The sequence below is a fragment of the Eleutherodactylus coqui genome, chromosome 9 (assembly GCF_035609145.1).
Source record: "Eleutherodactylus coqui strain aEleCoq1 chromosome 9, aEleCoq1.hap1, whole genome shotgun sequence".
Classification (NCBI taxonomy): Eukaryota; Metazoa; Chordata; class Amphibia; order Anura; family Eleutherodactylidae; genus Eleutherodactylus; species Eleutherodactylus coqui.
In genome coordinates this window covers 122,804,197-122,818,191 of record NC_089845.1, presented here as the reverse complement: position 1 = coordinate 122,818,191, position 13,995 = coordinate 122,804,197, and the positions used below count along the sequence as shown (strand labels likewise).

Here is a 13,995-nt window from a genome sequence, read left to right as displayed (position 1 = left end):
CTCACAGTGCTCATGACGGGTACTGCCTTTGACACCCACCCACTGTCACTTTTGTTTACAGTGGTGTCGTGAACTATGAAGCTTGACTTTTATGGAATGGAATCAGGTTGTCTTCAGTGATAAATCCAGATTTAGTTTGGGCACTAATGACGGCCGTGTTCGTGTCTGGAGACCTGTGGGCAATCGCCTCAATCCTTTCTTTGCTATGGAGCAGCACACAGCCACCACTGATGGTGTGATGGTTTGGGTAGGAAACCATCGCCGCATCGGAAATGACAGTTTCTCACCCCCAGTAGTGGTACAAGGGACAATGACAGCTCAGTGATATGTTCAGTTTTTCCAGCAGCCACATGTGTTCCTCTCATGGCGGCTACCAAAAGGCATTTTTCGGCAGGATAATGCTGGCTGCACACACAAGGGGGTCACAGGAGCCTCCAAAACATTGTTACAGTTCTGTGGCTGCCCGGTCACCAGATTTATCGCCAATAGAACATGTATGGGACCATCTGGGTTGCCAACTTCGACAGCCTACAAGTTTGCACGATCTAGAGGCTCAGTTATAGTAAATGTAGACCAATATGCTGCAGATTACCAGATTACCATATGGAACCTCTATGCCAACATGCCCACTGTATCACATCTTGTATCCAAGCTAGAGGTAGAACAACAGGGTACTAGAGCCTCCATTCCCATCCGAATCACATCTTGTATCAAAGCTAGCAGCGGTACAACAGGGTACTAAATAAGTGTATGTGAATTTGTGTGTGCTTCAGCGCACTGAACAAGGCTTTTTTGCGCATATTTTTTGCATTTTTCCCACCTGCACTGCATTTTCATTTGCGGGCCGCAAACAAGACGCACCACTTGAAATGGCTAATTTAGTCTTAGGCCGGCTTCACACAAGCGTCAACGCAATTGCCAATGCCTTAGATAACTTATGCGTGCTATGAACGAGGCCTTTTTGTGAACTTATGAGAGTATTTTACTGTATTTTTTCTGCCTGCAGGGCATTTTTATTTGCGCGTGAGACACAAATCCCTCCCCTTTCTACATTGAAATGGCTAATTCGTCTAATGAGTTCCAGATGTGTTCTTTTTCTAGTGGAATTAAGCAGCGTTTCACGCATTGCTTTGCGCATTTTACATGCATTTGTGCACCCGCCTCAGACTTCTATTAGGACCTTTGGTGCGCAAATACACAGAAAGATAGAAAATGTTCTTTTTTTTTTTTTTGCGTGACTGAAATGCATTCACCAAAATATGGTAATCTGAACGAACCCATAAAAACCTAATGAGTTCCAGATGTTTTCTTTTTCCAGCAAAATTTACACATCTCCTTGCGCACCCCCATTGACTTCTATGGGGAACTTAGCTGCGCAAATCTGCAGAAAAGTAGGGTGTGCTCCTTTTTTAGGGCGGGCACAAAATACAATAATGTGAATGAACCCATTGAAATCAACGGGTTCTATTCTATGCGTATTGTGATTCACAACTGGAATACCCCTTTAATATAAGATTATCTCCTATATATAACATACTCGACCTCATTCACGAAAATGCTGCTCCTAGCAACCGCTCGGGTCGCTGACCTCATTTCACAGCCTAGTTTAGCAGAATCAAAGGTAGAGTCTAGATTGGTACAAAGGCTCACGCCGCATTCGGTCCGCACCTTCTATAGACAAAACATACTTAATGATGAGACCAACGACAACAACATAGTGGCTGTGGGGTTAGTAAAATAATATAGACTATATACATATAGTGATTTCTGGATGGTTCTGCTAGCAGCCCACGGGAACAATGCTAAAAGTTTAATGAGGTGACCCTTTTAGTGGGACCACTTGCTCATAAATAAAGCACAATGTAAATAGGAGCGGCACTTGCACGGTTAGTGCTCCCATAGGCGACGCTACACGAGCAGCTAAGAGCAGTGGATGTTCGCCTTCTCCATTGCTCAGGATCTAACCAGACTCATGCATTAATGTACCTTTGGATTGTATGTGTTTCCACATCTCTGTACACTTCAGTGCTGATCTTCAGAGCTGCTATTATACTCGTCCTTCTGCACTTGTCAATGCGAGAATCTACAGCGACAAGACAGGCGAGGCGACTATCCATCTATTCTTACAATGTAACATGCTAGTTGTCCCCCATAGGCTACACTGCAGAACAGCATCCAGGTACTGATCTCATTTGTCCCTTTCACGCTGTTCATTTCTCCTCTAAATGGGAGTGTAACCTCTATATGTTTATTAATTAAAACCAGATAGTGAAAAATGTTTTAGTTTTTCTAATCTTTTTTCAATTTCTCATTACAGTTTTTTTAAATTCTATTGCCTGTAAATGACTATAGGGGGCGGCAATCTTGTCTGAGCTGCAGTGGACAGCATTTAGAGATATGCTTTACAGCAGCCTCATAGGCCATTTACACAATGGACAGGAGGGGCTTTTATGGGCATGTTCTGTGACCTGTATGGAGGTCATTGTACAGGGGAGGAGGGCAAGCTGTGACCATCACCTATTTTGAATGGTGATATCTCCATAGTGGCCTGAGTAAAAACTGCAGAATTTTAGGATTTATTTTTAAGATATACATAGTGACAAGTAGAATAAACAATATTGCGTTTAAAGGGAATGTCTTCATCATATTTTTTTACTAATTAAAACATAGTGAAACACGTTCTTTTTTCTTTGTCTTTATTTTCTGATTGTAGATTTTTTATTCTGCTGACTGTGCATGACTATAGGGCGGCATTTTTCTTTTACATAGTAACATAGTATGTAAGGCCAAAAAAAGACATATGTCCATCCACTTCAGCTTATTACCCCCCCAATGTTAATCCAGAGGAAGGAAAAATAAACACCAATGAGGTTGAAGCCAACTTTCCCCATTTCCTTAAGAGATATGCTTTTAGAAATGTGTTTTATAGCAGTCTCATGCACCATTTACACAATGGACAGAAGGGGACTTGTTGGATTCTATCTATGGAAAACTGTTGCAGGCATGTTCTGTGTGCTGTACAGAGGTCACTGTGCTGGGAGAGGGAGGAGGTGAGCTGTGACCATCCCCTATTGTGAATGACAGTTCCTGTGTTATTTATATATAGCTGTATTCTCTCTTTGTGAGGCCTACCGATGATGATAATGAGATGACTACTGAAAAGTTTTCTCTATAGATCAGGAAGTGTCTAATAAGCTTAGTGATCAGTGTGAAACATGCAGGATTTTAGGAGATTTTTAAACTTCAGATTGTAACATTGAAATGTAAAAAAATAAAAGCACCACACATTCTCAATATGTTTAAAGGGGTTGCACCACTTCTAAATGTTTTGCTGCAGTAAGCAAACAGCTCTATACATTGCACAGTGGCCTGAGTTAGTACTGCAGGCTGAATCCCATTCACTTCAATAAGATTTGACCTATCAACCTAAGCTTATTTATACAATAGGGAATTTTCTGATTAGTGATGAACGAACTTTTGAAAAGTTTGGTTCAGCGGTTTGTCGAAAGTCTGCAAAACGTTTGGTATAGTACGAATTAGTTTTAACCAAACCAGATGTTTACCAAAACCCATAACTGGTGTATAACACTATCTAAGAGCCATAACAGACCTGTATAACACTCCTAGGTCATCGGTGATTTATGGAGGTCTGCGGCTTTGGATTCTTTTCCATCAGGTAATTGTCTAGCCCGCTGCACTAGTACAGCGGGCCGCTGCACTAGTACAGTGGGCCGGACCTTGTCATCAGCAGACAAAGGAGTAAATGGGAGCACCGGATTCACTCTTGTTGAAATCAAAGGGAGCGCTGCATGACTATTCTACTTCCTGTTCCTGACATCCTTTCCTTGGTAGGAAGTGAAATAGCATCGTGGTGCTCCCATTGATTTCAATGGAGTGAAGCTGATGCTTCTACTTCCTTCCCAGCCTGCTGATGATGACGTCTAGCCTGCAGAGACTCTACGGGGGATTAAAACAAAGGGTGTTCAACAGTGGACATTCACTCGGAGGGCGGCTTCTCAGACAGCATGTTAGCTGCGGACATTCCACAATTGGAAACTCAAAGCAAATACGCAAGAAATCCGCAGTGGTAAAATCTGCACCTAGTGGTTTATGTAGCAGATCTGCCGTGGAGTTTAACCCTTGTATTTCAAGGTTTGAAATCCTCAGCATAAATAGGCATTCTGCTGATTTAGAATCCACAGCGTTTTTCAAAATCGTTGCAAATTCGTTGTGAAAACTTCCACTCTATGTGCAAGAGATGTTAAAAAAATCTCATACACGTTACTTGTGCTGGAAATGCTGTGGAATATGCATAGCAAAATCCGCTGTGGAAATGCTGCAGCATTTATGTCGTATGTGAAGCTGCCCTAAAGGAGCAATCCACCAGAAATTCACCACACTTAAACTTCCAGTTGATTATGCCTTGTTCCCCATTCCATCCCAAAGATAGTCTCTAGATATATGAATATCTTAGCATGATTCTTGAGCTTCACATCTCATTCATTCAGGGTTGATACAATGTAGCTTTAAATGACACTGCATACTCTGCTTCTGAATTCTGATACACTGTATTTTTCAGACGGTAAGGCGCACCCTGCTTTAGATAATAGACAATAGGATAAAAATATTTGATAATACTTAAAACTTTCTAAGTGGTCTAAATTAATGGTGGTTTTAGTTTCAAGTGGACATATTAAATATTACCCCCACAGCAAGCTACGTACTCATTGTACCGACCTCAGAAGACTGTATCAACCTTGAGTTGGCTACCTGAATCATGGAGGGATTGAACTTGCAACCTTCAGTTCATGAGTGAGCGCTTAGGAGTGCATTTCTGCTGCCTTTACACTCTGAGCCACACAAGATAGTAATAGGGCCCCCAGTAGATTTTGAAGGCCCCAGTGACCCTTAAAAAGTAATAGTGGCCCCCAGTAGTAGTAGTGGTCCACAGATGTAATAGTGAGCCCCAGTAGTAATAGCAATCCCCAGTGGTAATAGTTCCCCCAGTGGTCTTAGTAATAATAGTGGCCCCCTGGAGTAAAGTGCACCCAGTTGTAATAGTGGCCCCCAGTAGTAATAGTGGTCCCTAGTGGTAACAGTGCTCTCAGTAGTAATAGCAGCCCTCAGTGGTCCCAGTAGTAATAGTAACCCCAGTGGTAATAGTGGCCCTAGTAGTAATAGTGGTCCCCAGTAGTAGTAGTGGTCCCCAGTGGTAACGGTGCTCCCCAGTGGTAATAGCGGCCCCCAGTGGTCCCAACAGTAATAGTGACCCCAGTGTTAATAGTACTACCAGTAGTAATAGTGACCCCAGTGGTAATAGTGCTACCAGTAGTAATACTGGCCCCCAGTGGTCCCAGCAGTAATAGTGACCCAGTGATAATAGTGGCCCTAGTAATATAAATGCCCCCCCCCCCCCCCCGACTGTGATAGTGCACTCGGTATCTCTGGTGGGGAAGCAACTGCACAAGGAAGTACTTTACCTTCCCTGCATCGCTCTGCTCTGACAGCTACTCCCGGCATCTGCATTACTGCACTTCTTGTATGCACAGATGCCGGGAGGAAGTGTCAGAGGTCAGAGCCTGAGATACTCAGTGGTGCCCGGAATGGAGCTATTCAAGGAAGGTAACATTCTTCTAGGAGGCATTGCTGGTCTTAATGCACTGTAACTGATCATTACGGAAGCAGTCAGAGGACCCCTTCTGACATTGGACCGAAAGACATACATACTTTTTAGCAAAAATTTTTTCTTGCTAAAAAGTGTGTCTTTGAGCCCGAAAAATACTTAATATAACTATGCACATGACTGACAAATGTGACATACAAGAACATAAAGCCTATAGATCAGTATAAATGTTCTCCCGAGCAGCTCAGCCTGGCAGGTTAGTGAAGTCTGTTAAATAATGGATATCATGTAGGCTTCCATATTCACACAGAGGTGACATCTGAAATACAACCGGCAGCCAGCATGGGAAAAGCACTTCTACCAGAGGGGACCATTAAAGTTCTGTACTTATGATGCCTTAAAAGAGATAAAAAGAAAGAACAAGCATTTTATATTCAAACCACTGATTGCCGCACAGACTGATGGAGGAAATTCAGTCTTTCCAGACTGTTATATTGTCACCTTTCCATGACTGCATCTTAAATAGATTGCTGGTCCAAACTGAAATGTTGTGGCACAGATGTAGCAAATGTTAACTTGACATTTAAAGGGGTTGTCCCGCGGCAGCAAGTGGGTCTATACACTTCTGTATGGCCATATTAATGCACTTTGTAATATACATTGTGCATTAATTATGAGCCATACAGAAGTTATAAAAAGTTTTTTACTTACCTGCTCCGTTGCTGGCGTCCTCGTCTCCATGGTGCCGACTAATTTTCGGCCTCCGATGGCCAAATTAGCCGCGCTTGCGCAGTCCGGGTCTTCTGCTTTCTTCTATGGAGCCTTTCGTGCAGGATGCCGGCTCCGTGTAGCTCCGCCCCGTCACGTGCCGATTCCAGCCAATCAGGAGGCTGGAATCGGCAATGGACCGCACAGAAGAGCTGCGGTCCACGGAAGAAGAGGATTCCGGCGGCCATCTTCACAGGTAAGTATAGAAGTCACCGGAGCGCGGGGATTAAGGTAAGCGCTCCGGTAAGCTTTCTGTACGTCCCTGCATCGGGGTTGTCTCGCGCCGAACGGGGGGGGGGGGGGGGGGGGGTTGAAAAAAAAAAAACCTGTTTCGGCGCGGGACAACCCCTTTAACGCTTTATGATAACAACTACAATGTGCTGCGATGCTGTACGGTAAGTCAAGTTATCACGATGCGCCAGTTGTGTTAGCAATTGCTACAAAACTACCTATATTCATATAGAACATATAGACAAAACCAAAGTTCTGGTTATTAAAAAATCCAAAAGGCTGAAGAGCCTAATGAATTCACACACGGGGCTACAAAAATTATCCTAAAGTAGAAGCAGAAGAAAAAAGAACATAGTAAAGAAGAACAGGGGTGACCACAAACAGAATTAGATGAATAGGTAAAGAAATAAAGGCTTATCAATAGAGATGAGCGAGTAGTGCCTTATTCGAGTACCTGCCCGCTCGTCTCTAAAGATTCGGCTGCCGGCGCGGGTGACAGGTGAGTTGCAGCGGTGAGCAGGAGGGAGCGGGGGGGTAAGAGAGTGAGAGAGAGATCTCCCCTCCGTTCCTCCCCGCTTTCCCCCGCCGCTCCCCGCCCCCTGCCGGCACCCGAATCTTTAGAGGCGAGCGGGCAGGTACTCGAATGAGGCACTACTCGCTCGAGTAGTTTGCCTTATCAAGTATGCTCGCTCATCTCTACTTATCAACCATCAGCAGGTATTAAATGCGGAGCAGATAGGGTAACTCTGGAATATCAAAATGTGTGGACTAGGGAATCCAGATCTTAATAAGCAACACCATCTTATCGTCCCTGATAGTGGGTAATTTTACTTAGACCATCATTTTGGAGGCCCTTGCTGAAACTGCCTGAACGGAGACGGTTAGAGAAAGGCATTGGGAAGTATTTTTGGTGCCATGCATAAAATTTGCTCTAGTTTGTTCTTTTGGTTGTTCAACCCAGGTGGTCTATCAGCTTATACAGCACATGAGAGAGTGAGCGGGGAAAGTCTTATGCAACTCCCTCAAGGCAAGGTTGACTATCTGCCTCCAGAAGGATCTGATCTTAGGACATGTCCACCCAACATGAAGTGTGGTCCCATTCTCCTGACAGCTTCTAAAGCAAAGACGTGATATCCCAGAAGAAAACCTGTGGATGTGAAATGGAACCAGGTAAGATCTGTGTAATATTGTAATTCTGTGGATTGTTCTCATAAGCACATTTTGTGAGTGCAGATTTTGCTTGCTCAAAAAAATAGGACCTGCTCTATTTTCCTGCGTTTTGCCCAGCAAAACTGCCATAGAAGTCTATGATAGGGGGAAAATTACGCAAGAGGAAGGGTGTGCCACTGCACTAGGGCTGTAGTAAAAGAATCAACTGAGCAGTACTTACCAGTTACCACCATTGGTGGAACCCAGCACTGCAGCCCAAATGTGGTCCTGGCATTTGTTGTGACATCTGACGTCATCGGAAATCAATTGACCACTGCAGCCAATCAGAGGCTGTAGCATCACCGCTCATTCTCTTGGCATCAGCACTCACTTCCTGAGGGCCATGATGCTAGGAGTTACGGAACGTGCCAATACAGCCTCCTACTGACTGCAGGGGTTACCTCACTTCTGGTGATGTCAGCTGTCACAACAAACGCCAGGAAAACAGTGGAGCTACAGCGCTGGATCCTGGTGGTGGTGGACGGGTAAGTACTGCTCAGTGTATTATTTTACTAGAGTCAGCCTTTTTAAAGGGATGTTCTCCTTAATGACATTCAATCTGGACAAGATGTTTTACATTAGGCTTGGATTACTCTACTGGTGACTGCAGGCATTTTAAGGGGTTTTCCAAGTAAATTGGTGGCAGTTGGGAGCATTGGTGGTAATAGGAGGGTGCAGAATACAAAAAAAATAAACACATTACTCACCTTGTGCTGCTGTGATGCTCCCCGATCATGCTACCCTGGTCCTCAGGTCTTCTGTTGATAAATAATACAGTGGCCATGTGACCACTGCAGCCAGTAGAAGCCCCTTAGGGGGCATTACTGATGACTACTCATAAGCCTTGGGATTTTAAATTAGAAGTCCACGTGGCAAGTTTGCGGGACATCACCAGGCCTTCTGGCTGGGTGACGTCACCTATCAAATTCCACAGATGATTATATTTATTTTAGATAGTTTGGGGCACAAGGAGCCCAAACTATATAAAATAACTCAGAAAAACCCTTTAACTATATCTATGGAAAAGGAAGCAGAGGATTTGGTAAAGAGAAAGATTCATTATGAACCTTATTAGAAGGGTTCCTTGACAATACGCTGATGTGGGATCCTCTGCAATTATCTACTCTTGATGGGGAACCTTGGATGTCAGTGTTCCATTTTCCTGCAAGGGGATTTAAGCATTGCAAAGCGTCCATTCAAATCAATGGGCTATCTATGTAATGCAGGACAGGTCTGCCAGAGAGACAGAGACACTCTTTGTAACCACTTTCCCCTCTGGCCAAGAAATAAGAACCCTTAAATTATTTATTATGGAATGACATTATTGGCCGTTCTATAGTACAGTATATACCTATTAGTTGAGTTACTCCCTAGTGAGCACCAGTGGCCACACAGCAGGTGCCATCGGCAGAATATAACCACCTAGTATGGCAGCCTGTAGCAGCATGGTGACCTGCGCCAAATCTATTAGCACAATCCTGTGATAATGCAATCCATAATATAATGTTGAAATAACTTTTCTATATTACCCCCAGAGATAAAGGCATCATAGCTCCACACACTGGGAAGGTATCATAGTGACAACTGTTAAAAAGCTTTCCTCCCCCATCCATACGGTGTAACACTGGCGCATTCCCACAATTTCAAAGCACAAATAACATTACACCAAATGCTGAAAAAATCAGTCTACAGCATCTAACAACGTCTAGAACACAAGAATGAATACATTTCAATAAATTGTTTCAGCCTGTTATTTCAATTTTTACCAATGTGATACATCTGACGGCCCACTAACCAGATGTGCTTCTATTTCATATGGCAAGCGTTCCAGATATATTTACACCTCTAATATCCATTTATAACACAACTCCCCCTCCTGAGTGTATTATAGATGACAGCTTCCCTCTGGTACCACCGACACTGCATGCAAATAAGAGGTAGGAGTCTCTATACTCGTTCCAACAGAACAGAAATATGAACTAACACTGTAACTTTTATCCGGAGAAGTTTATACAATGTATGTGACCTCACTGAACTCTGAATACAATACATTATTTCACTGGTATATAACAGACGCCTATATATCCAGCACTAGAAGAGCTAAGTTGTCATACCAACATTATGAATGAATGACCCAATTATCTTTCCTTACTTCATTGTCATTATCATTATGTAGATATAACCATTCAGGCTGCAGGGTAGATGACATAACTGGACACTTGGCATACCTTCAAATTAGACTATACTTTGTCCTAGTCCCTGCAGGGTGATTGCTGAGTTGTCAAAAGTCAAGACATTGGAAATACCAAGAACCATAATGAATATCGTAGTAGTAGTTATTTTTATGCTGCATGTTTATATGCAGACTTAAGGTTTAGTTATCCCTTAAAAAAACTTTATATAAGACAAGATAGATAGATAGATAGATAGATAGGAGGTACATTGATAGATAGATAGATAGATAGATAGATAGATAGATAGATAGATAGATAGATAGATATGAGATAGATAGATAGATAGATAGATATGAGATAGATAGATAGGAGATAGATATGAGATAGATAGATAGATAGATAGATAGATAGATAGATAGATAGATAGATAGATAGATAGATAGATAGATAGATAGATAGGAGATAGATATGAGATAGATAGATAGATAGATCTCAACCCTTAAAATATTAGGCTATATTTTGTCCCAGTCCCCACAGGGTTATGCAGAGGTAGTCATAAATCATGACACTGGAAATACCAAGAACCATAATGCCCATCATAGTAGTAGTAGTTCTTTTTATGCTGTTATAATGCAGATTTAGGGTGTAGTTATCCATAGGGAAAAAACTTACCATAAAATAGCAGATTATAGATAATTAATTGCTAGATACATAAATACATGATAGATAGATAAATAGCTAATTAATTGATACAGAATAGAAGGAGAAATATAATAGATATATAGATATGAGACAGATAGTTAGATAGATAGATAGATAGATAGATAGATAGATAGATAGATAGATAGATAGATAGATAGATAGATATGAGACAGATAGATATGAAATTGATAGATCTGAACCCTTAGCATATGGTTTAAATTACAGTAAACTCTGTCACAGTATGCACAGGGTGATATCAGAGGTAGTCATAAGTTAAGAAACTGGAAATACTAAGAACCATAATGGGCATCAAAGTAGTGGTAGTTCTTTTTGTGCTTTATATGCAGATTTAAGGTTTAGTTACCCCTTTAAAAGTAGATTACGATAAAACAAAAGATAGATATAGACAGAGTGAGAGATAGAGATAGATAGCTCTGAACACTTAGCCTATAGTTCCAATTACGGAATGCTTTGTCACAATAATCATAAGGTGATATCAGAGGTAGTCAGAAGTCAGGAAACTGGAGATATCAAGAACTGTAATGGGCATCATAGTAGGAGTAGTAATTCTTTTATGGTGTCATAATGCAGACTTAAGGGCAAGCTATCACTTTAAAAAACTTAACATAAGACAGCAGGTAATGGATAGATAGATAGATAGATAGATAGATAGATAGATAGATAGATAGATATGGGATAGATAGATAGATAGATAGATAGATAGATAGATAGATATGCGAGAGAGAGATAGATAGATATGAGATAGATAGATAGATAGATAGATAGATAGATAGATAGATAGATATGAGATAGATAGATATGAGATAGATATGAGATAGATAGATAGATATGAGAGAGATAGATAGATAGATAGATAGATAGATAGATAGATAGATAGATAGATAGATAGATAGATAGATAGATATGAGAGATAGATAGATAGATAGATCTGAACCATTCGCATATGCTCCAAGTTACACTATATTTTGTCCCAGTCCCCCCAGAGTGATATCAGAGGTAGTCAGAAGTCAAGACGTTGGAAACACTAAGAACTATAATGGGCATCATAGTAATAGTAGTTCTGTTATGTTGTTATATACAGACCTAGTTATATAATTAATAAATAGATGGATAAATAGATGAATAGATAAATACATGACAGATATACAGATAGATAGATAGATGCTACTTTTTCATAATGCCACTGTGTAAAGCCTCCCACAAGTGTCCTGTCTGCCACCTCACAAACTCCTGCATCTCATAAAACCCAAAGCCACAACTGTTTGCAAGACACAAAGAGCCATGTGGTATGGTTTACTACTCCTGTGGTAGGCTGCCCTCTAAAGTAACTGTATCACATAAAGAGGCTTCTGTATCTACTCTATTTATTATACATCTCCGGGAAAGTAAATACAAGAAAGCACAACACATCCCATTCTCCTCCAGCGCGATCCCAGCCCCGTGAAGTCCACCCTGCCAGGGCTCAAGTTCCCTTGTTTGTGCTGCTACAACTAAAACCTTCTGTGAGAACAAAGCCCAGAGTAACAAGGGGGAAGTGACACTCCTGATCTGCCCCTGCATGGCACAGATGCCCACTATGACTTCCATGTAGCATCAGATGGCATTTGGTTCCGTTAATTAATAAGAGGTGTCATCTCGTGTTATATTGCCGGATTACAAGTAGCTGCTAGTACTATCATGCTCGGAAGTGCCATAGGCATTGCTCTAGCACGTAATGGGTTAATGCAGCCTCCCATACAGGATGCATTATGAGAGTTGTAGTGCTGGTCCAAGGGAGAAGTATATGCACATAGATGGGTCTTACCTCTACATTGAAATACTGCTGCTCTGCAGACACAGCACATACAATCCAAAGCAATGTTTGCCAAAAAAGCACCAATGAATGCAAGAAATCCAGCGCCCTCCAAGAGCCTGATGTGATCCAGACCATGGTGAGCTGCGCCTTCAGGAGTCCTTCTTCTCTAAGTCCCCAGTGTTGGTGCTGAGCCTTGCACAATTAATACCCAGGCATAGGAGATGCTCTGCAGTGATGGGCACACAATCCACAGGGGCACAGGGGGATTGGATCTTATTCATAACCAGCTGCCAGGCGTGCCAGTGCTCCAGTGGAAGCAGCTCCTTGTATCCCCTGTGAGGAGAGAGGCCTGTGTGCCCAGCCTGCCTCACCTCTTCTTCCTTCTCTGTTCAGTCTCCTCTACGGGAATGTCCATCCTTCATCAGCATAACTCCTCCTCTGGAGCTGCCTAGGCTTTCTTAAAGGAGACAGGCTGTAAACATCAAGAAAGGAAGGAAATCAGACCCCTAGCCCCCTCCTGCTCATTCATCTCCTCTCTGTAAATGGGTGTTGGCTTATTCTACGCAAAAGCAAACTATCAATTTATTAAAATGCTGGAAATGTACTAAAAATCCTAAAAATATAAAGGGCTTATACTATACATGTACAGTCTATGCCATAGATGTGAAGATTAAAGGGCCACTCTGGGGATTTTTTTCATTCACTATGTAGGTATCCCCCTAGTATATAAGTGGACGAGTGTTACTTAGGTTAGTTATTTCTTTCTCTCTGAGACTCCTGGCCTCTTTCTCCTCCGATGGTCATGTGATCTTATTTCTGACTACCTTAGATCTGCTTAGGTTTATGTGTTCTCTAATTAAAGGGGTTTTGTCATTAGAAAAGAAAAAATCAATACTTACCGCATATTCTTTTCCCCGATTTTGTCCTGGTTCCTCCAGTCCCCTGGGTCACGTTTTTTTTATTGACAGAACCCCTTTAAGTCAGTTTCACAATCTGTGTGATGCTGTTACATGCACCTACCTCAGAAACTGCCTAGAGGGGGATATAAGCACTCCTATCACACATGATGATCACACAGCTCCTGTCACACAGTTATAATAGAGGAGATCATAGCTCATCCACCTGACTATATATTTATGGTCTGTACTTATTTAAGTGAATATAGAAGGTAATGATAATTAAACTGCCCCCCCAGCAGGCAAAAGTGGCATAGCTATCTGTGCTGATGCATCACGGGATAGGTGTGAAACTGAAAGTAAAAAGTGACAGTCCCAGGCTGGGCTCACCCAAGCGTGTGGTCACAGCGTATTACGCACATCGGTTTTACATGCATAATACGATGTACCAATTTCCCATAGGCTGCCATGTTGCTGCTCATTTGAATTTCACCAAATAGGCATGTAAGAAAATAAATTCACAGCATGTTCTATGTTGGTGCATATTACATATGCATACATGCCAAGATAGTGCAT

General features: G+C 42.0%; 1 protein-coding gene across 1 annotated transcript in view; it reads right to left on the bottom strand.

The window, feature by feature from the left end:
• The window catches only part of MMP16 (matrix metallopeptidase 16), a 203,411-nt gene extending 190,499 nt beyond the window's left edge, over positions 1-12,912 (bottom strand). The window contains exon 1 of the mRNA XM_066578443.1: positions 12,533-12,912. Coding sequence (XP_066434540.1) covers positions 12,533-12,658 — 126 coding nt within the window. The 5' untranslated portion in view covers positions 12,659-12,912. The remainder of the gene's footprint in view (positions 1-12,532) is intronic.
• Between the last annotated feature and the right edge of the window lie 1,083 nt (positions 12,913-13,995).